The sequence below is a fragment of the Humulus lupulus genome, chromosome 5 (genome assembly GCF_963169125.1).
Source record: "Humulus lupulus chromosome 5, drHumLupu1.1, whole genome shotgun sequence".
Classification (NCBI taxonomy): Eukaryota; Viridiplantae; Streptophyta; class Magnoliopsida; order Rosales; family Cannabaceae; genus Humulus; species Humulus lupulus.
In genome coordinates, this window is record NC_084797.1 from 6194734 (window position 1) to 6217348 (window position 22615).

At 39.1% G+C, this 22615-nt stretch overlaps 1 protein-coding gene across 2 annotated transcripts; it reads right to left on the reverse strand.

Moving 5' to 3' along the window:
* Positions 1-2817: 2817 nt before the first annotated feature.
* On the reverse strand, positions 2818-6748 carry LOC133834299 (uncharacterized). Of its 2 annotated transcripts, XM_062263868.1 has the most exons (4): positions 5527-6748; positions 4185-5057; positions 3131-3651; positions 2818-3047 (listed from the first exon to the last, which is right to left on the reverse strand). In XM_062263868.1, exons 2-4 carry the CDS (start codon positions 4965-4967, stop codon positions 2909-2911), a joined length of 1443 nt encoding a protein of 480 aa, XP_062119852.1. In that variant the 5' UTR covers positions 4968-5057; positions 5527-6748; the 3' UTR covers positions 2818-2908. The 2 variants fall into 2 exon arrangements, with proteins under 2 accessions (XP_062119852.1, XP_062119851.1); XM_062263867.1 differs by lacking the exon at positions 5527-6748 and having other exon boundaries at positions 4185-5141.
* Positions 6749-22615: the final 15867 nt, after the last annotated feature.

Below are 22615 nucleotides of genomic sequence, written 5' to 3' on the forward strand. Positions count from 1 at the left end.
TAACTTACTCACAACTTGTTGAACTTCTGTACTCAGAGCTGGAGGTTGACAGAGTGCAGTATGACCTGAAATTAGAAGTGAATTATAAGTACATGAAAGGGTTAATGTATCGGCCTGAACTTATAAGGAATGACAAGGGTGTAAGCTTATATTTGTCAATGCTTTTGAAGAAGCCAGATGAATTTGTTCCCCTTTTTGTGACTTTGGTGGAGAAGAATATCATTGTTGATCGTAATCCTCCACCAAGTACTGTTAAGGATACTCGTAGTGAGGTTGGGACTTATGTTCCAGAAACAAATCCGGAGGTGTTGGTAGCCACTGCTATACCTGAATCAAACCCTTTCATACCAACAGTTGACCATGTAGCACAGATGCCATTTCATGATGATTTTCCTGATTGTCCTGACCCTGAAAATGATTTTGAGGGCAATGACGACCAAGAAACAGAGGTCCGTTCTCAAGCTTTGAGCCTGAGTCCACTGTCGTACCAAATACCGAGGCAAACAACATGTAGAAGTAGACCCCGTAAAGAAGATCGCCAAACACCTGGTACTAGTAGTAGTCGTCCAGACGGAACAAATGATGCTAGAGAATTTAGTGATCCACTCTCTTCTTCGACATATTATAGTAAATTCAAAGCTCAGATGTTTACAAGAGAAGACATTGAGGATAATAGTCACTATATATCTATGGGTGGCACATCGGGCGGGGAGATTCATTTAGGAAAGTTTTTCAGAGACAAGGAACATTTAAAGAAGGTTGCTGGCTTGTTTGCAATGAAGAAGGGATTCGACTTTATAGTTAAGAAGTCTGGTACTGATGTTTGGTATATTACATGCAAGGATCCTGATTGTGGGTGGAGGTTAAGAGGGAAGAAGAAGCAACTTTCTAACATGTTCGAGGTGACAGCATTTGAAAATGTACACACATGTTCCCTCGATGTTTGAAAAAAAGATAACCGTCAAGCATCACCTTTGGTAGTTGCCGAACTGATCAAGGATAAATTCTCAGTTAACGGTTCAGATTATTTAGCCTCCAAAATAAGAGAAGATATGAAGAATTCTTTCGGGATCGAAATGAGTTATGAGAAGGCTTGGAGATGCAGAGAGAAAGCACTCCACATAGTTAGGGGTACGCCTGAAGCTTCATATTCGAAGTTACCTGGGTACTTGCACATGCTGCAGTTGAACAATCCCGATTCCATTACTGATTTCAAGGTAGACGAGGGTCGCTTCAAGTATTGCTTTTTTTCTCTGGGTGCTTGTAGGCGGGGATTCAAGTTTTGTCGACCTGTTATATGTATTGATGGGTCCTTCTTGAAAACTAGGTATGGTGGCCAAATGTTGTGTGCCGTGGCATTGGATTCAGACAGCCACATATTTCCGATTGCTTTCACAATAGTTGACAGTGAGAACCACGACTCTTGGACCTATTTCATGAGGAAGTTGAAACAAGCAATTGGTGATGTTGAGAACTTAGCATTCGTATCGGATAGGCATCAAAGCATTGTTCATGCTTTGGAACTTGTCTTCCCTGATGCACCCCATGGCGCATGCTACCACCACATTATTATGAACGTGACTAGCAAGTTCAAGACTGATTGCTTCACGGATCATATTTACAGTTGTGCATACTCGTATAAGAAGACAGATTTTGAAAGAAAATTTGAGAAGATAAAAGCAATGGATGTTCGAGTTGCACTATATCTTGAGGGCATTGGATTTGAAAGATGGGTTCGTGCGTACTTTCCAGGGGACCGTTACAATGTAATGACAAGTAATTGGGCTGAAAGTTTCAACAGCAAAACTAAGGACGCAAGAGCCTTCCCGATCACTGCTTTTGTTGAATTCATCAGGTTTACTATTCAAACATGGTTTGCTACTCGAAAGGAAAACGCTGAAAAGTGTAGCACGACTCTATCACCAGTTATGGAGGGGGACTTGTCATGTCAATTTGAGAAATCTCGGTTCTTAAGCGTCGACAGAGCTGGACCTTATACATTTAATGTCCACCCCGGAGGAACAGTTCAGAGCGGTGGTATAGTTGATTTGGAGGCACGACAATGCAGTTGCGGCCTATTCCAAATCATGAAGATTCCTTGTCCACATGCATGTGCTGCTGCTCAAGAATGAAATATTAGCATGTACGCATTGTGCTCTCAATATTACACAAGAGAGAGTTGGAAGAGCACATATGAGGGGACAATTATGCCAGTTGGTGATGAGGATGATTGGGAATTGCCTGAAGACATTAAGAGCATCCAAGTTGGAGTACCGATTGAGAAGAAACCTGTAGGCCGACCGAAGAAGCAAAAGGTCAGACGAATTAGGAAAAATCGATATCCTTCTAATGGAGACAAGGTTGTGATACAACGATGTTGTAGCAAGTGTGGTGGTAAAGGGCACAACAAAGCGTCTTGCAAGTACCGAGGTTAACTTGTTTTGTTTGTATTCTAGTTGACCTATTATGTTTTATTTCTGCTTGAACTAGTAATATTTGTTATGTGCTGGATTTTGCAGGTTTTTTTCTGTTTTTTTCTCCATTATGAAAATCTTAAATATGTAATAATCCAGTGTTGGTTCGATAGTGCACGATGCCGGTACGAAAATGCACGATATTGTTTGTTGTATGATTATTTAAATGTATCTTACAATATGGTACGACGTTGCTCGATGTAGTACGATAGTTAATGTACGACATTAGGGTACGATAATGTACGATATTGGTCCGATAATGGTACGATGGTATGGTTTCAGTACAGTTCGTGAAATTTGTGAGGCATGTGAGGGTACGATAGAGTACGATAATGATCGACGATAGTACGATGCAAAGATTAAGCACATTAAAATGTAGTAATTACAAAAAGAGCAATAAAAAAAATTATACAATTCAAAAAAATTAAGACCGTTCAACATAAGTTTTGGTAGAATAAGTCTACACACCACCTTTGCCTAAAAAGTTTCATATTATTGTCAGTTACATTATCAAATGGTAGTTGTAGAAGCTTATGTTCAATATGCTCAATTACGTAACATCCGCAATCGCCACTGCATTAGAAAATAAACAATAATTTAATAAAGTTTTGTAATTAAGAAATAATAATTAATATGTGATATTTAATAAAGTTCACCTGGATTTTGTTTGCGGTACGAATTCACGTGGAATGAGTTTCCAATCGAAGGGTCTGACCTGACTCTCTGATGCTGTCAACTGAGGCGCGAGTATAACGTCATGGTTCTCAAATAAACCGGACTGTTGCAAGACCGACGGGAAAATGGTACACCAGTCAACCATCAAGCTTATCAAATCGTTTTCGGAAATTGATCCAATACTGGAGTCAAAGATGTTGAGCATCCACCCATTCAGGTCTGCCTCTACAGCTACCCAATGCATTTGGTCTTTCAAGAAGAGGGCAAAATAAATGAACTCCTTGTTCTGCCAACTCGGTAAGAACTGGACTGCATCACCCCTAACCAGGTCCAATATACTGTCATCCCAACTAAATCTAGAGTAGTCAGAACCTGGAAAAGCGTCCCACCGACCCTTCAATGATTCGGGAAAAATTGTAGGCATAACAACACATTTCTGAGGGTACACGTTAGGATAAAATTCTATACGCCTCCTCATGAGATATAATGCTGCATCTAAATGCTACATTAAAGGAAAATTAAGTCAGTAACCACATTATCGTACCAAAATAAATAAACAAAAAACTATCAGACATGAATATAGTAACTATCGTACCCCAATCGTACCATTATCGTACCCCAATCGTACATGAATATAGTAACAATAAAACCTTCTATCGTACCCATATCGTGCTAATGTCGTACCATCATCGTACCTTTATGGCAAAAACTAGTATTATACACCATCGTACCCACTAGCGTCCCTGAATCGTACCATCGTCGTACATTATCGTACTACCATCGTACCTATATCGTCCCACTACAAATTCTAAAATTACGATGGTAATAGTAACTACTTAACAAATTATATCGTACCACTATCGTGCTAATGTCATACCACCATCGTACCATTGACATATACACAGTTTATAATTTGACACTTATAATTATCGTACTACCATCGTACACAAATCGTACCTATATCGTACCACTACATATAGAAACATTTAAATAAATTTTCAACATTATTTAATTATGAAGTTATAGAAAACTTACAGAGTCAGAAAGCCATGTCCTCGGAGTATGCAGTTTCAGGAACCAAGCAGCATCGTGTGTCCCTGAGAAGCATTCCCTCGGATATTTATTCCCAATGGTGCCAAGCAACCACTTGTGAAAGGTCATAAGTAATTTACCATCAACAACCCTCAATGGATCCACATTCACTGCTGTCTTCGATTTCTTATTCCTTTTCCTCATTGCAGTGTACCCATCGAACCACCTAGGCCTCTTTCTTTCTCTCCTCTTCTCCGGTGCTGGTGGAGCTATGTTTAAGAATTGTACTTCAGAATCTTCAGTATCTCTGATTACAGTAATTTGCATATCCTCTGGTGTGCGAAAAATGTGATCATCTACATCATCAGGTCTGTAATCGTTAGGGAGAATGTCTTCATCTACAGGAGACTGAGGGCCTTCTTCAGTGGACTGAGGGTGTGGATCTGGAACTGGCCTACTAAGATCTTCCATCATTGTCATCAGCTTCTGCAATTGATCCAAGATCTCGGACTGACCTTTAATAAGGGCACTTTGTTGCCCTTCAACCTTTTCCAACCTGGCCAAAATCATAGAGTAGCCTGGTTGCTCAGCTTGGGAGGAGGTGCTGGCATGAGGTGTTGATGGGGGAACCTCAGGTGCCTCAGGTTGAGCTGGTGGAACCTCCTTAAAAATATTTGCTGCTTCTGCTTGCTCAGCTAACTTTTCAGCAAGCTTTTCAGCCTGGCTCTGTAAGGCTTCCTGTGTAGGCTGTCCATCGGGACCCACCTCTAGTTCCTCTAACCCCATGTCCACATACAATGGGGCTTCATTGTCTGTAAGGGTCCTCACATACTGTTCTTCAGCAGGTCGGGCACACAGGTAGGGGTATACTGTCAACTGCCACAAAAAACAATGCATATTTAGATTGGAAAGTAAAACAATATAAAAAATAAGTAATTGTCATCGGTGAAAAATGGTACACTATCGTACCCCCCATCGTACCCCAATCGTCTCATATCGTACCCATATCATGCAATTATCGTACCCATATCGTACCCATAACATAACAATATCGTACCCGTAAGTGAGAATTACTTGCTAAAAATCGTACCATCATCGTACAACATCGTACCAATATCGTACCTCTATAACTACATTAATAAAGAATACATATCGTACCCCAATCGGACCATCATCGTACCAAATCGTACCCCTTAGCCAGTTTTCAAACAGTTGACAAAAAACCACAAAATAGCCCCATAATCGTACTCAAATCGTACCCTATCGTATTCCTATCGTGCAGTACCCATAAAATTGCATTTCTAGAAAAAAATATAGAACATTCAAAAGTAAAGTAAAAGCTCACCTTTTTGGCAAACAACTTAATAAGTTGCTCTTTGTGTATCTCTACTTTCTCCTTGCTCTGTCAGTTGATCATTCTTGGAATGCCTTGGCCCAATCTCACAGCATAATCCTGACCCAACTCAATGATGGACTCAAAAGCCCAATACTGCAATGCTGCAGCATACCCATAAATAGAGTACTTGGCCTCCTTCTGAGTCTTTCCTTTCTCAATCTTCTTCTGTAAATGCTTCTTCATTTCAACAAAGTCTTTTTGACAAGTTTGTAACAACTTCTGGTATGATATCTTCCCCCACGGGTACTGGAAAAAGAAGTCAACGTCGTCTACCATCTTCAGCATGTCAGTCCAAACCATCAACTTCTCCTCACGACCTTTCAAAACACCCTCAACTAATAAGCACAAACCCATCTTGTACACATCATCAACTATTTGACAACTCTCAAAAGTTCTGCGCAGTTGCCCTATGCTCACTGGGGAATGACCATTGAAGTACTCAAGAATCAACCGATCCGAAGTGGTCTTCGCTTTAATCTCAGCTTCAGACGGTCCGGCCTCAAAATTTAAACCAGTAACTAAAGCGAACTCCAATTGGCTAAATCTACATCTTTTTTTCCCAATATAAAACTGGACTTCATCAGTCTTCTCCCCTCTGAATTTGTGCAACAACAGCTGATGGACTAAGGCACCAGAAAAATTTAATGGTTCCGCCATGAAGAACTATTTGAAAGGGGATTCCTTCACCCTATCCAATAAACCACACTGTATAAATTTTGCTTTAATCTTTGGAAAGTACCAACTGCCGCGCCAAGTGATACGTCCCGTAAAATGTTCCTCTACTGGAACTATCAGTTGTGGAGGTCTTAAGTTCTGCATAAAACAAATAAATACCCAATTAAATAGAATAACAAAAAAAAACATCAAATTTTATATTCTGCAATATACTATCGAGCAACTATCGGACACTATCGCACCATATCGGACACCAATGAAAAACTGGAACTATAACATTATCGTGCACAATCGTACCTCATATCGTATACCATCGGAATATAACAACACAACCATTTGTTCCCACTATCGGGCACACATCGTACCCTATCGTACCTCCATCTTCAACCTCAAGTTATCAGAAAACACAAACCTATCGTACCACCGTCGAACCACTATCGTACCCCTATCGTACACTCATCTTCAACCTGAAGTTATGAGAAACACAAATACTATCGTACCCCTATCGACCCACTATCGTACCCTATCATACCTCTAAAAAACCCAGAAATTTTTTTCAAAATTTTACGGTTTATCAGATTTCACACAGTCAAATTCAACAATACATACTATAACATTTTCCAATGGAAAAGAAATTAAAAAAAACACATACCCTAGACTTTTTTGCGTAATGGGGTGTCGGTTTTTCTTCTCCGGTGGGGGTTGGGGCTTGGTTTTTCTTCGTCTCCGGTGGGGGTTGGGGCTTGGTTTTTCTTCGTCTCCAGTGGGGGTTGGGGCTTGGTTTTTCTTCGTCTCCGGTGGGGGTTTTTCCGACAGTCGGGTGAGGGAGAGAGAAGCGTCGGGTGATGGTGGGTGAGGGAGAGAGAAGCGTTGGGTGTGAGTAGTTATGTTGCTCGATGGTTTTCTGGGAGTGAAGAGTTTTGGGAGGGAACGAGAAATGGGCAGGGGAAAAGCCGAAAGGTACGATTTTTATTTAAGTTTTTTTTTATCACTATCGTGTACCATCGTACTATCGGGCAAGCATCGGGCTTTTATCGGGTACCATCGTGTACACTCGTACTAATAGGTCCGCATTAACTTAATAACAACTATCGGGCATGCATCGGACTACTATCGATCCATTATCGTACTTAAAAAGGGTTCGTAGATAGAAAATAATAATCGAGCAACCATCGGGTAGCCATCGAACCTTAATTACCATCGGGTAACCATACATATCGGGCAAGCATCGGGTGGCCATCGGACCTCACCCCTAACCTTGAAACTCAACAACTATCGTTCCTGCATCGGGCCTCTATCGGACACTATCGGGCATTTAGAAAAAAAACTCAAGGAACCCAAAAAAACGCAGATTTTCACAGACCACGATTTTCACCCAAAAAACAGCAAAAAATACCAACAAACTACAGATCCAACATCTAAACAGCATTCTAAATCATAAAAACAACCAACAACAACAAGAATCAAAGAAAATCACTTACCCATGTGTATCTTTCTTGCAAGATTTTAGAGAGAAAGGTATGGGATTTTGTTATGAGAGGGGTATTTTTGGTATTAAATGAAAGAAGAGCATTTGTATTATATGGTGGTTAACTTTGGTTCAAATTTTAATTATTAAGCTAATGTAAGCATGATTTATCAAATTTCCCATTGGTAATTGGTTAAAGTTGTAACCCTAATCCTACTCACTTAGGGTTACTTTCTCATCTCCATTCAAATTGGTAATTTGAAAAATTGGCATAATAAGCTAAGGCTATTTTTCGTACTTCTTCCATTTTGTATATTATATATGTACTTCTCTTTATGATGTGTGTGTTTATATAGTACTACAGAGACTAAGAAAAAATCAACGATAACAATTAAATAATGATACAATCCTATCCTTTTTTATAATTATTATTAAAAAAGAAAAAACTATGTGCCTCAATTATTAATTGTAGTTGAGATATTTATGAAAAAGCCAAACATTTGTGATGGTCCAAATAGAATAATTACAAATCTATATTCAAACTATAAAAATGTGACATGAAGCTATATTGGTGCAATATAACAGAACACGTCATCATGTAGTGTCAAAATATCAATACTCATTGATAAAAGATTGTACGAATAATACTTTGTGGTGTTGTGATGACCACAAACGTGTTCTTGAAATTTAGCAACCAAGTATTTCTTATCAATCTGTTAATATTATCCTTTCTATTTGTTTTAGTTGTACATTTTAGAACACCATTTTAAATTATTTTTTGTTTTCTTTTTACAATGTAGCTTACATACACATTTACAATATAGATTATATAATAAAATAGAATTAGGAATTATTTTCTTAATTTTAATAGAAAGAAGTTATACTTTGAGATTAGAATATATACCTCTTTTTTCCTCAAAATTTTATTTCTCAACTTCCATTATTATTACTAATATATATTATTAAATAACCAATAGACAGTATACTCTAAGTTTATATTTGTTATTTTATAATTTTATACATATAAAAAATTACAAAAATATTGAGTAACATAATCGTAAATACAAAGTTTTTTAATCTTATATATATGTATAAAATCAAAATAACAAATATAAACTTAGAGTATACTGTCTATTGGTTATTTAATAATATATATTAGTAACAATGGAAGTTGAGAAATAAAATTTTGAGGGAAAAAAGGTACGTATATTCTAATCACGAAGTATAACTTCTTTCTAATAAAATTAAGAAAAATAATTCCTAAATCTATTTTATTATATAAACTATATTGTAAATTTGTATGTAAGCTACATTGTAAAAAGAAAACAAAAAAATAATTTAAAATGGTATTCTAAAAAGTACAACTAAAAGAAATAAAAAGGATAATATTAACACATATTGATAAGAAATATCCTTTGAGAAAAGTCATTATAAATAAAAGGGAAAAAAATTATATATTTAATTGGTTTTTTATTTTGTATTTGTCAAAAAAAAAATTGTAGAAGTGGCTGAGTCATTGATCTTTATCCAAATGATATTATTTAAGCTGAGCACGTGTCATTAATTTTTCTTTCTTTCTCAAACTAATGTTTAATGTATACATTGATGTGGTGCAAGAAACACCATTGATATTCTAATTAATGGCCAAAACTTTATAGAGGCACAGTAGTTACGCTGGACCTTTCCCTAGCTATCATTCCTATTTTGTATTTTTATATATAAATTTTTTTGTGATTGTATACTTTAGCAATAGATGTTCCCAAAGGGTGAGGCCAACACCACACCGGGAACTCAATGCCTATATTGTTGCCTATTTTGTATTCTGTTCTTATTTTTTTTCATATTCTTTACTTTACATTTGTTTTTCTTCTACTATTCTGTCCGAGTGCCATGTCTACTGGTTCAAGATCTCAGAAGACAGTGACAATGATTCATCACCACCAGCTGACTCTCAAGTTCTAGTCGTCTCTAACAATCTGAAATCTCAGAACAATAACAATTCTCAGTCTTTACATTCAAGAACACAGATTGAAGACCCGTCTGACCCCTATTTCCTTCATCATGCTAACAACCCAGGTAACATTTTAGTCTCTTAGCCTTTAACTGGCCAAGACAACTATGCCTCTTGGAGCAGGGCTATGACACTTTCAATCTCAGTAAAGAACAAACTGGGATTCCTTGATGGTTTGATTTCTAAACCCTCCCCTTCACACTCAATTTTGTACAATGCTTGGATTCGTAGCAGTAATATTGTTATTTCTTGGATCCTTAACTCTGTTTCTAAAGAAATTTCTGCAAGTATTTTGTAGATGAGTCAGCTGAATAGATTTGGAATGACCCTAGGGTCAGATTTCATCAAAGAAATGGCCCCATATCTTCAATATGAGGAAAGAATTGATGAATCTCAAGTAAGATGTTCCATAAACATGGTATATATGAAAATGATCCTCTCCTACAGCTCCTTCGCCAAAATGACATTCGGTGTCACCAGAAAACGCTTCCAAAGGGCAGAGATACCCAAAATTTTGCCGGAGAAAAATAGTGAGTTGATCGGAATGAATTAGTGGGTTTTGTTCCTCTCTCCACGCTGGTTCCAAGGGTATCAACCACTCGTCAAGAGGTGGTCGGAGTTGGCCGAAAAACACAGTCAAAGTTGACGGACCAAAACTTTGACCGGCAATTCCGAACGATTGACGGCGAGTTGGGCAGTGCTGCTTGGCAGTTGAGGTCGCCGGAGCAAGGCAAAATCGATGAGCTTCCACGCGTCAAAAATGTGGCCGGTGGTGGTTGGGTCTAGTGCCTTGCCATGGTTTGCCGAGAGAAGAAGAAAAAGAAGAAGAAGAGAAGGAGAAGAGCGTCGGGGACAGAGAAAGAAAAAGAAAAGAAAAAAAACTAAATATATAATTAAATTTTTTTTCCCTTCCTTTTTTACTTTTCAACCTGAAAATTCTTCAGATTTTACGTTCTTCCCTACTTAAAAAGTCAAAAGTCATTCCTATGAAGTCAAAACTCTTAGTATGGAAAGATGATCTTTATTTATGACATAATACAAACAACCATGTATGTATGTATATAAATATTTAGAAGAAAAAATTACTTACCGCAATGCGGGGAAACCCTTGCCTTCAAGATTGTTCATAACTCAATATATATGAAAACTGCAATTAATCTGCTTAATAATTGTTGAAATAATATAAATACATGTGTATTTATGTATAAATATTAGAAAAAAGAAGGATGAAAACACCATTATATATATACTAAAACTTCTGTTCAGGGGTGCCGAAGAGCAAGGTGAGTCTGCTAGTGCGTGGATCAGCAGCTGCCCTCCATATACGACTTCAGAAGACAAGTAGAGCCAAAGGTACGTAGAATATTAATCCATTGTTTGATAAATGTCTCTGTTAAAAAACCAGGGCTATTAACAAAGAACAAAATTGCAATTTGAGAAGGTGAAGGATTGGACCTTTCTATGTGTATGCTTATAAAAGTCAACCGTCGAGTCAACTATGATGAAACTTCTATGCATTTTATCTTTTTTAAATTCCGAAGAAAAATCACAAAAAAAGAAAAAGAAAGCAAAACAAAATGGCGGCTAACACAATAATAGTATTAATAATGTGATGGAATAATATGTGAAATAATATTTTAAAACTAATATAAAAATATTATATTACATTATTATATATATAAAAAAAATCGATCATAAAGTAAGAATATGATATACAAAATCAACGGTACGATTGATAATATATCTTGAAAGAAAAATTATTTTGCCAAATATTAGTGGATAGTTCCCCAATTATTTATTTAGTTTTGAGAGATTACGTAACGATTCAAATTTTCTGATATGACTTAGTGCCTTGATTTGAGGGTCAAGAAGACAATAACTGATTTATTGTATTATTATGTATTATGTATTATGCATGATTATATGAGTTATATTATTATACGATTGTATTTGCATAATGAAAAATTATTTGGTAACTATTTGAGGATTGGAAGTAATGAGAATTATAAGGAATTAATTATGATTAACGGGATATGTGGCAAATGACAAAATTGCCCTTGAGGGGCTTTGAGAGAGAGATTTGGCCCTAGGGACATTTAGGTCATTTTGTACCAAAGTTAGTGACTTAGTAACTTTTTCCTTTAGCCGAAGGAAACCAAAAACAGAGTAAAACCAAATGCAATTAGCTCTCTTTCTCTCTTGTTCTCGGCTCTCTCTCTCTAGTGTTGGCTTGGCTTTGGGGCAAAGCTAGTGAAATTCAAGGATGGGAAGCTTGAGCTTGGTGTGGTTGATGTTCTTGAGACTAGGATTAGGTTAGCTGCAGCTAGGAGGATTAATCCACGGTTGAGGTAAGCTTTAAACTCTATTTTGTTTAGTTGAATTCTGTTTAAGCTTTATGGTGTTCTTGAGCTTTCAGGCTCAAGGTTATGAACGTAAGTGTTATCCCCAAAAATTGGAGTTCGATGACGTGGCAATAGAAGTGGCAAATGGCAAGGAATGGCTGGGTAATCTGGCTTAGGAGTGACCCGGTAGACCAGTGAAGATTTTTGACTGACCAGTCAAGTGTCATGACCGACCAGTCATGACCTTGGCCGACCAGTCATGTGCTTGTCCGCCCAGTCAATGCCCTTGGACGACCAGTCATGTGCATGACCGACCAGTCAATGCCCTTGGCCGACCAGTCATGTGCATGACCGACCAGTCATGTCCTTGGCCGACCAGACATGTGCTTGTCCGCCCAGTCACTTGTCTTGGCCGACCACTGAAGGTTTGGCTATCCAGTGAGGAATTTTGGTCCTTTAGTTCTCCTCCTGAGTGTGATGTGGGTCGACTAAATAGAACATGCTACGCAAAAGATCCCAGTAACAATTTCACCAAGAATTAGTCGTGCCTACGCGGGAATCTCTCAGATTCTCCCACAAAAGTAGTGTATTGTTGTATTTTGAATATTGTTATTAATTAAATATAGTGAGAATAACAAAATATCCCGATTATGGGGGACTTCATTTGTACGATCGTGAGCCTATAAGTATAAGGCTCATGGCATCATAAAGAGGATTCGATTCGAATTTTCTGAGAGAATATTTGTACTGGAGAGAAATATTGTATTCATTTCATCTGCACTAAAGAAACTCAGTTGACTCAGGTTCATCTGATATTGAGTGTAGATCTATAATCATAACTCTAAGTGGACTAGGCTATTACCAACACATTGGGGCTGAACCACTATAAAAATTGTCTGTGTCGTTTATTTCTCTTGAAGGTTTTTTGTCGTTTTGACGTCTACATGTCGTTGGCCAAAAATGCGGTCAACATTTTGGTGCTTTCATTGAGAGCCTGAAGAGAAGAAACACACGACTATCATATCGAAATGGCGCCCAAGAATATCAATGTGGCATCCAAAAAGTCAGGCACGTCAAAGGAGCCTGCTAGATCATAAGAGCTTGGACCGCAGAACCCAGAGACTGAGCCCAGGGTGTTTCTCGAGGAGACCACTCCAGAAGTTGAACAACTCTAGGAAGCAATAGGCGCTTTCCAAGAGGAGATGATGCAATTCAATGCTCGGCAGGAGTCTTTTGCTGAAGAGATGGCAAGGCAGAGAGCTGTGTTAGAGCAGCAAAGGCGCGATATGGAGGGCAGAAGCGAATAGCTCAGACAGCAACAAGAGGAGGTCAACCAGAGACATCGTGAAGAAGCACTTTCTCTAGAAGCGGCTACCCAATTGGCCTAAGCCAATGCTCAAGCCGTAGCACAAGCAGCCACCCAGGGAGTAAGAAATAATAATGCTGGTCGGAGGATCACTGACAGAGCCAATTCTCGGGGACCGGATAGAAGCAGGAGTAACCCCCCTGGTTGGGAAGATGATGGGGACCGATCCAGAACTGCCTCGACGCAAAGGGAGCACTCTAGAACCCCTTCCAGAAGCCACCGATCAGAGACTTCTAGATCAGGGAGTCACCGATCGAGTAGTAAAAAGACTCCACCCAGGCAGGATCATACCAAGACTCCTTGAGATAAGAGGACTTCATAATTCAAAGATGGGCATGGTCGTGATGAGGCTGATGGTAATCACACCGACCAGTCAAAGGAAAAGGAGGGCAACGACCAACAAGGAGGAAAAGACTACCCGGGGCGTACCGAAAAGCCTCCACTGCACCCCGGCCAGCAGCGTAGTGGGAGAGCACAAATCCCATGTAGTAAGCCCTCTGAAAAATCGAAAAGTACGGTGTTCGATCGGGCAGGAGGGCATGCTTCCCGGAAGGATCTGAGGGACGTTATCACCAACAAGAGGAGGACCGTCCCGGTCGAAGGGAAAAATCTGAACCGCCCTGCCAGTCAAGTAGAAATACTTGACGACAGTGCACTAGATGGTAATGCCCGACCAGGCGGTCAAGACCTTGAAACTTCATCAGTTGCACCATCCATCCAAGCCCAGCTTGACGTGCTAATAGCTGCAGTGCAAGGTTTATCAAAACGACCTTCCAGGATAGATGCGATAGACCATGGGAGTGGTAGCCCATTTTGTGCCCGGATTAGAGCAGCCCAGCCGCCGGCAAAATATAAAGCACCGCTTCTGCCAATATATACAAGAAAGGCAGATCCCATCAGACATGTTGGGAAGTTCGAGGACCAGATGGAATTGCTTGGAGTAAGTGACGATTATCGGTGTAGAGTTTTCTCGACTACATTGTCGAATACTGCCCAGGAATGGTATTGGAAGTTTAAGCCGAACTCCATAACCTCTTGGGAAGCATTCAGGAAGGAGTTTTGTAGACAATTCAACACTGCCCGGACTCCACCAGTTTATGCCAACCACTTGGCAGATATCAAACAAGGAAAAGATGAGTCTTTAAAGAATTATATATAGAGATTCATGAGAGAAGCCAATAGAGAAACTGCTGTAGGAGACGATGGGAAGATGGTTGCAATATCCGCTGGGATAACTTATCGGAGCCCTTTGTGGGATAACATACATAGAAACCCAATTTCAACACTTCAACAATTTCTTGACCGAGCAGACAAGTATATGAAATTGGATGATGCAATCGAAAAAGAGGAGAATGGCATAAACAATCTAGGCGGATCAACTGGCCCTCCTAAGGATGGTGGCAAGAAACGTGGAAATAACGGGTCTGACCACCATGAGGAAAAGAAAGCAAAGTTGAGTTCAAATGAAAAGCCAACCAAGTATGATCCTCATTCACTAATTACACTACTCTCTCGGCCAGCCGAGCAGAAATATATCTTGCTAGTCATGAAGAGGTTCCCTACAAGAAACCTCCACCCATCAGGAAGGAGATAAGGAAGAGAGATATGAATAAGTTTTTTCATTTCCATGGAGATTATGGTCACGACATGAATGAATGCAATCACCTCAAGGAAGAGATATAATTTCTTCTCTGGTCGGGCAAGTTGAGGAAGTACCGGGCAGAGACACCCTAAGGAGAAGAAGGCAGCAACAATCCTGGGTTCAAACGACAAAGATCTCCACCCTTGCAGCCCGGACCTGTGGACTTTACCTTAGACACTATATGTGGAGGTCCACACTTGGTTGAGGAAAGCAACGAAGCAAGGGAGAAGTATGCTGAGCGGGAGTGCTAGGATCAGGAGGCACTGGAACGACGAGCGTCTGTGAATATATTATTTCTAAATACCGCTTTCAGAGTGGTATTTTAATTTCAAGTTGTTTAACTTGTATTTTAATTTTGGTTTATGAGCTGGTTATTTGCTGACCAGTCATATATTTTTGAACAATTTTTGTTGTTTAAGACTCGTTATTAGACACGTATTGCCCTTTTTTAATTTACGAGTAATAAAAGAGATTATGCGCAGCGTGGTCGATTCTTGCTACAAATGTGTATGTGTGTTAATTATTCGAACAGTGTTCAACTGGTCGGTAAAAATCGGACAGTGTTCATCTAGTCGATACATTCAAGCAGTGTTCAACTGCTCGAATATTTTCAATATATTCTATGTGTTTCACAAGCAATTAACTGCTCGAACAGATTCGGTCAAGTAGCAAGTGACTAGAATCTTTCAACCCTCGATCGATTGGGGGGCACATGAGGTATGCTGGTATATAATTTAACACAGGAAATAAGAGCACGAGTTAAGATATATGTTTTTAGGCTGACTTGTAAATTTTCGAAGTCCAAAAAGGCCATTAAGCTAACTTGTTTTTGACAAAGCTTAAGTAACTTGGAATTTTTTAAAATTTCAAGTTAGAAGCAGATATTCGTGTGACATGTGACAATAAACATTATGCTCATAAAATGTTAGAGCAATAAGAGTGTGAGAAAGTATACTTAGTATGGACTTATGAAATGTCTAGAACTTCTAAGTTAGAAAACTAAGTACTCATGCGAAAATATAAGGCATACATCAGAGTGACTTTACTATTCACAAAAAACTTATAACTTTTTAAGTTTAAAAAAACTTAGAAAGTTTCAAGTTAACAAAGAAAAGTAAAGTATAATTGCATGAACCATAAAGATTTTGAGCAAACCCGAGGACATAAGGGCATGCATCCGAATGGTTAGGCTGTGGTGTCTGAGTAGCCAGGCGCATAGCGAAGCAACTATGCGTGTCCAAGTGGCTAAAGGCATGTCCGAGCGGTGAGGCTGCATGTGTCCGAGTAGCTACATGCATCCGAGCGGCTGGGTGCTGATCCAAGTAGATGGTGTGCATCCGAGGAGCCGTGCAACAAGAGGTGTCCGAGCGGATTTGGTGCGTGTCCGATTGGCTGGGAGATGGTGCTGCATCTCCGAGGAGCTGTTGGCTAGGCATCTGAGAAACTGCGTCCGAGTAACCAGTCTCAGACTTCATCCTATGGTTTCACACCCACACCAGGGCAACAATCCCAATATCAACATCAGTTCAAGCCCCAAGGTTCAAGATTCAACCAGGGGTACTCGCAGAGTTTCCAAACTCCTATTTCTGTTGGAAGTCAGAGAGGGTTCAATCAAGGAGGAAGTTATGGTGCAAGCACAAACCATCCTGGTCATGGAAAAGGGAAAGCAAAGGAAAAAGCCTCTGGCCAAGCCTATGCTCTTGGTGGTGATGATGCGCAAGGAGGATCATGCCATGGAGTTGTGGATGGTATGGTTCTTATCTCACATTCTTGGGCTCATGTATTATTTGATACTGGTGCATCGCATTCTTTTATATCATTAATGTTTGCTAGCATGTTGGGTTTGAGTTGGGAAACTTTTAGTCCTACACTGCAGTTGAGTGTACCTATGGGAGGGCATGGTGAAGTATTAACCATCTGCAAATCAGTTTGTATTGTGCTTGAAGGGCATAATTTATTAGGAAACCTGATGGTGTTACCTATGGGAAAATTTGATGTGATTCTTGGCATGGATTGGTTGTCTAAGTACCAAGCCATTGTAGATTGCTCACGAAAAAGGGTGACTCTTTTAACTCCAAGTGGAGATTTCATAGTATATCGGCCCAACATGAATGCAGTAAGGCATAATCCTATCCTTAAGGCATGTTTTGGTGGGAAAAGAAACTTAGAGTGTTATGGGAGTCTGTTTGCAATCAAGGATGAGTCTAGGCCTCTAGACAAGTTTCCTTGGATATCAGTGGTTAGTGGCTTCCCAGATGTGTTTCCTGAGGATTTGCAAGGACTACCACCTGATAGAGAGATCAAGTTTTGCATTGATTTGATTCCCGGGACTCAACTAGTTTCTACTACACCTTATCGCATGGCACCTGCAGAGTTAGCTGAATTGAAAAAGCAATTGGATGAGCTAATGGATAAAGGTTACATTAGAAACAATACTTCTCCCTGGGGAGCTCCAGTTTTGTTTGCCAAGAAAGCTGATGGATCCTTGCGACTGTGCGTCGATTATCGAAAATTGAATCAGATGACAATTAAGAACAAGTATCATTTGCCAAGGATAGATGAGTTGTTTGATCAGCTCGGAGGTTCAAAGTATTTTTCCAAGATTGATTTGAGGTCAGGCTATCCTCAATTAAGGATTAAGGAAGATGATATTCCTAAAACTGCTTTTAAAGCGCATTATGGACACTTTTAGTTTTTGGTGATGCCATTTGGATTGGCAAATGCACCTGCAACATTTATGGACCTTATGAATAGGATCTTTAGATCCTATTTGGATAAGTTTGTGGTTGTTTTTATTGATGATATTTTGGTGTATTCCAAGACACCTGAGGACCATGCAAAACATTTAACTATTGTGTTGCAAACTTTGAGGGACCATCGATTATATGCTAAGAAAGAGAAATGTGACTTCTAGATGACCGAGGTCAAATTCTTAGGGCATGTAATATCTCAAGAAGGCATTACTATGGATCCTGTAAAGATAGATTCTATCTTGCAGTGGGGAAGAACAAAGAACGCTACTGAGGTTCGAAGTTTTCTTGGGTTAGCAGGTTACTATCGTCGCTTTGTGGAGAATTTTTCTCGTATTTCTATGCCTTTGACAAAGCTAACAAGGAAGGATTTAAAGTTTGTGTGGGATGATAGTTGTGAAGAAGCTTTCAGAGAACTTAAGCGAAGATTGACTACGACGCCTGTTCTCACTATGCCTAATAGTGATGAGCCTTATGTGGTATTCACCGATGCTTCTAGTATTGGTTTAGGAGGAGTTCTCATGACAAATGGCAAGGTTGTTGCCTATGCTTCACGCCAATTGAAGCCACATGAGAAGAACTACCCTACACATGACTTGGAACTTGCAGCAATGATTTTTGCCTTAAAAATTTGGAGATGTTACTTATATGGGGCAAAGTTTGAATTATATTATGATCATAAGAGTTTAAAGTACCTCTTCACTCAAAGAAACTTAAATTTGAGGCAAAGAAGATGAGTCGAGTACATGGAAGATTATGATTTCACTTTGCAATATCATCCTGTAAAAGCCAATGTGGTCGCTGATGCATTAAGTAGAAAACCTCATGGGATTTTGGCTTGTTTAGCTCTTGAGGATTGGAAAAGAGCGATCACTGTGGGTGATTATGAATTAGAGTACTATGACGGAAAATATATTGCTTGTGTTTCAAACATAGTGGTTACACCAATGCTACTTCAGCAAGTTAAGCAATGTCAGTGGCAAGATGAGAAATTGAGACTTATCTGGAATCGAATCTGAAACGGTGAGCAGTTAGATGGATGGACAGTCAATGCCGAAGGATTCTTATACCATAAGGGAAGATTGGTTGTTGCAAATATTCTTGATCTTAGAGAGTCTGTTATGATCGAGGCTCATAGGTATAGATTTTCTGTACATCCTGGAAGTACAAAGATGTACCAAGACTTGAAAAGACAATACTGGTGGGAAGGTATGAAGAGAGATGTGGCTAACTTTGTAGCTAAGTGTATGGTTTGCCAGCAGGTTAAAGTTGAGCACCAGAGACCTTCGAGGTTGCTTCAACCCTTACCTCTACCAGAATGGAAGTGGGACAAGATCACAATGGACTTTGTGACAGGATTACCGTTACGCCATTAAGGCATGACACTGTCTGGGTGATTGTTGATCATTTGACCAAATCTGCTCATTTTATTCCAATTAGGAAGGATTATAAGGTTTCTAAACTGGCTCGACTTTATGTGGATAATATAATTCGACTACATGGGTTACCTTCCAGCATTGTCTCTGATAGAGATCCTCGATTTAGATCAAGGTTTTGGCGAGCATTGCAAAAATCTTTTGGAACTGAACTTAACTTGAGACCGCTCACCACCCTCAGACAGACGGACAATCTGAGAGGACTATCCAAACTTTGGAGGACATGCTTCGTTCTTGTATTTTGGATTTTGGGGGTAGCTGGGGAGAACACTTGTCATTGGTGGAATTCACTTATAATAACAACTACCAGGCTAGTATAGGCATGGCTCCTTATGAGGCCTTATATGGGAGACCGTGTAGATCACCTTTGTGTTGGGCAGAACTAGATGAGCATGTCACAATTGGACCTCAAATTATCGCTAGTACCACAGAGAAGATCAAAGGCATCCAAGAGAGACTTAAGGTTGTTCAAAGTCGTCAGAAGAGTTATGCTGATCTCCACCGACGAGAAGTTGAGTTTGAGGTTGGTGACTATGTCTTCTTGAAAGTTACTCCCATGCGTGGTGTGACGAGGTTTGGAGTGAAGGGTAAGCTAGCTCTAAGGTATATTGGACCTTTCGAGGTTATCGAGAGGGTTGGGGAGGTCGCTTACCGATTGAACTTACCAGCGCGGTTGGGGCACGTTCACAATGTGTTCCATGTGTCGACGCTGAGGAAGTATACTCCAGACCCATCATACATCATTGAGTATGAGACTATCCCTCTTCAATAGAGCGTGACATATGAAGAGCAACCTATCAGAATCTTGGCGAGAGAGTTAAAAGTGCTAAGGAATAGGGAGATTCCAGTAGTCAAGGTCTTATGGCGAAACCATAGAGAAGACGAGGCTACTTGGGAGTTAGAGTCAGAGATGTATGAGAAGTATCCTCATTTGTTTAATTTTCAGCTTGAGGTTGTTTTTTGAAAAAAAGAAAGAATAATAATAAATTTCGAGAGAAAATTTCTTTAAGGATGGAAGAATGTGAAGACTCAGAAAAAAAAAAGAATATATATATATATATATATATATTATTTAAGTGGTGGGACCCACTTGTTTTAAAAATAAGCAGATTTTTCTTTTCTTTTCTTTTTATTTCTTTTTCCTTTTTCTTCCCGAGCACTTCTTCTTCTCCTTCCTCTTCTTCTATTTTTTTTCTCTTCTTTTTCTCTCTACAACAACCCACGTCGGGCTACCACAAAGTCGTTTCTGGAGTTCCCTTTTGCCGCCACGTGCCGGAGCTGGAGCACCAGTGGCCGACGACAACCCCATCCCCAAAATCTCAGGGCCATCGGACTTAAGACACACACGAACGGAGCTGTCAAAGTTTCGTCGTCAAAACTTTGACCGCACTTTCCGGCGAACGCAGACCTTCGTTCGGTGAGTGGGTGGCACCGTTGGAACCAGCGTGAAGGGAGGAACGTCGCCCACTAAGTCATTACAATCAACTCGTCATTTTTCTCCGGCGAGATTTTGGGTATCTCCGCCCCTTTGGAAGCATTTTCCGCGTGGCATCGAAGGTCATTTGGGCAAAGGATCTGTACTTCCGTGATATACTACTCGAGAGGATCGTTTTGATATATGCCATGCATATATTCGTCGACGTTTCCGGTACCGCTATCAACTGCTAGTGTGCACCGCTTGGGTGAGGTTTCGGAACTTGAAATTTTAAATATGGTCATATTATATGTCGTTGGACACGATTTTGAATAAGAAATTCAATAATGATAATCATTTGCTCATTTGATGCTCGTAGGAAAATTGTGATATATAGATCCAATTTAAATCACTTTAGGATAATCGTTAAGCTTGGGAGTGTCGGTTTGGGCTCGGATTGAAAATTCCTAAGAGGTAGGGACTCAACTTGACTATTGGACTTGTTTTACTCGTATTGAATTGCATTAAACATATTCCAATTTTGATATTTATAAAATGTTTGAAAAATGGAAAACTTAATCTGCATGTTTTCTGTTCTGTTCTGAGGGCACTGAGTGCCAAATATATTCTTTTGTTCACTTAATTATGCAGGTTATGATTTTTGGGTTTTATTCAAATGCAGTTGTTATGCTGCCCAATTTTCTAAAATATAAAGGGGATATGTTTCTTTCTTTTCATGCTTACCTGCAATTGGTTATACCGATGAGAGTCATAGTGATAATGATTTGTGCATGTTTTTGTTTCACGACCTAGTCTTTGTGTCATCATAGTGGTGGTTATCAGGAGTTTAGGATGTCGGATTTTCTATGGTGGGTAACGGAAACTAGGGGTCTAGTGGACGGTGTGATGTGCACTGGTAGCTATGCTCTTATAATTATTTATGGTTTCTCTCTATTTTGGTTTATACATGATGATGTATGTTTTGTTTTAAAAAGCTAACCATGCAGGGGTTTTTATTGAACTTTTGAGTCCTATGTTATTAGTTGCTTTCCTATTGGGCTTTATAAGCTCACCCCCTATATCTCTCCCATTCCAGGATCCTAGTGACGCAAATTGTGGATAAGGTGAATTATCGCTGAAGCTAATATGTTTAGTGCCATAGTCCTATCTTTTGAACATTATGTATTTAATTTGGAACCTATCGGTCTGTATATCTAAGTTAGCTATGTAATAGTTAGAAATGAGGAATGGTGGATACTAAGTATTATTTTGGTGTTTTATGACTTATTAAATTTAACTGTTTGGTGACTACATAACTGTGGGGATATTATTGTTCTATGTATTAAGATAAATGATCATACTTTTATCCGTAATGTTTTCATATATAATTATAAGAGTTATTCCATTGTTTTAACTTATAATTATAGTAATATTTATTATAAATTAAAGGATCATTTATAATGACTATTTTCCACCGAGGATCAAAGTTTGACCTTTGACCACCCAAGTTATGGATATTACAATTCTGCCACAGCCTAGGGCTCGGGTTGTGACAGAAGAAGTTAGCAAATGCGACATTTTTGAAGGCGAACTTCTCTTTTTACCTAATATTTCATCAATTGACTATGACGTGCTTGTAACATCAGCAAACGGAAAACCATTATGGTACCGTGCGTTACTTTACTCAACATGTCAGTTGAGAGCTGCAACAACATTTTAAACTTCAAGGAACTCTATTAGGTTAAAAACTACTATGCACTACTTCGTTAGTATTATCCTTTAATTACTTGAATATTCCTCTTTGTTTCTGGAACAATATAAAGTTGTGGAGTTATTCAAACTTGATCACATATTGACTATGAAAACTTGCTTATTATTCCTAACATACTCTTATCTCTATTCGATGAACAAATTTAATTTGTTAATGACGAATC

Excerpts from the sequence above, each read along its gene's own strand:
- LOC133834299 (XM_062263867.1), bottom strand. The coding sequence starts at position 5,078 with ATGCATTGTTTTTTGTGGCAGTTGACAGTATACCCCTACCTGTGTGCC. Across the intron at positions 3,652-4,184 it reads GGACATGGCTTTCTGACTCT|CATTTAGATGCAGCATTATA; the intron begins GTAAGTTTTCTA and ends CCTTTAATGTAG. Across the intron at positions 3,048-3,130 it reads GTACCGCAAACAAAATCCAG|TGGCGATTGCGGATGTTACG; the intron begins GTGAACTTTATT and ends TTTCTAATGCAG.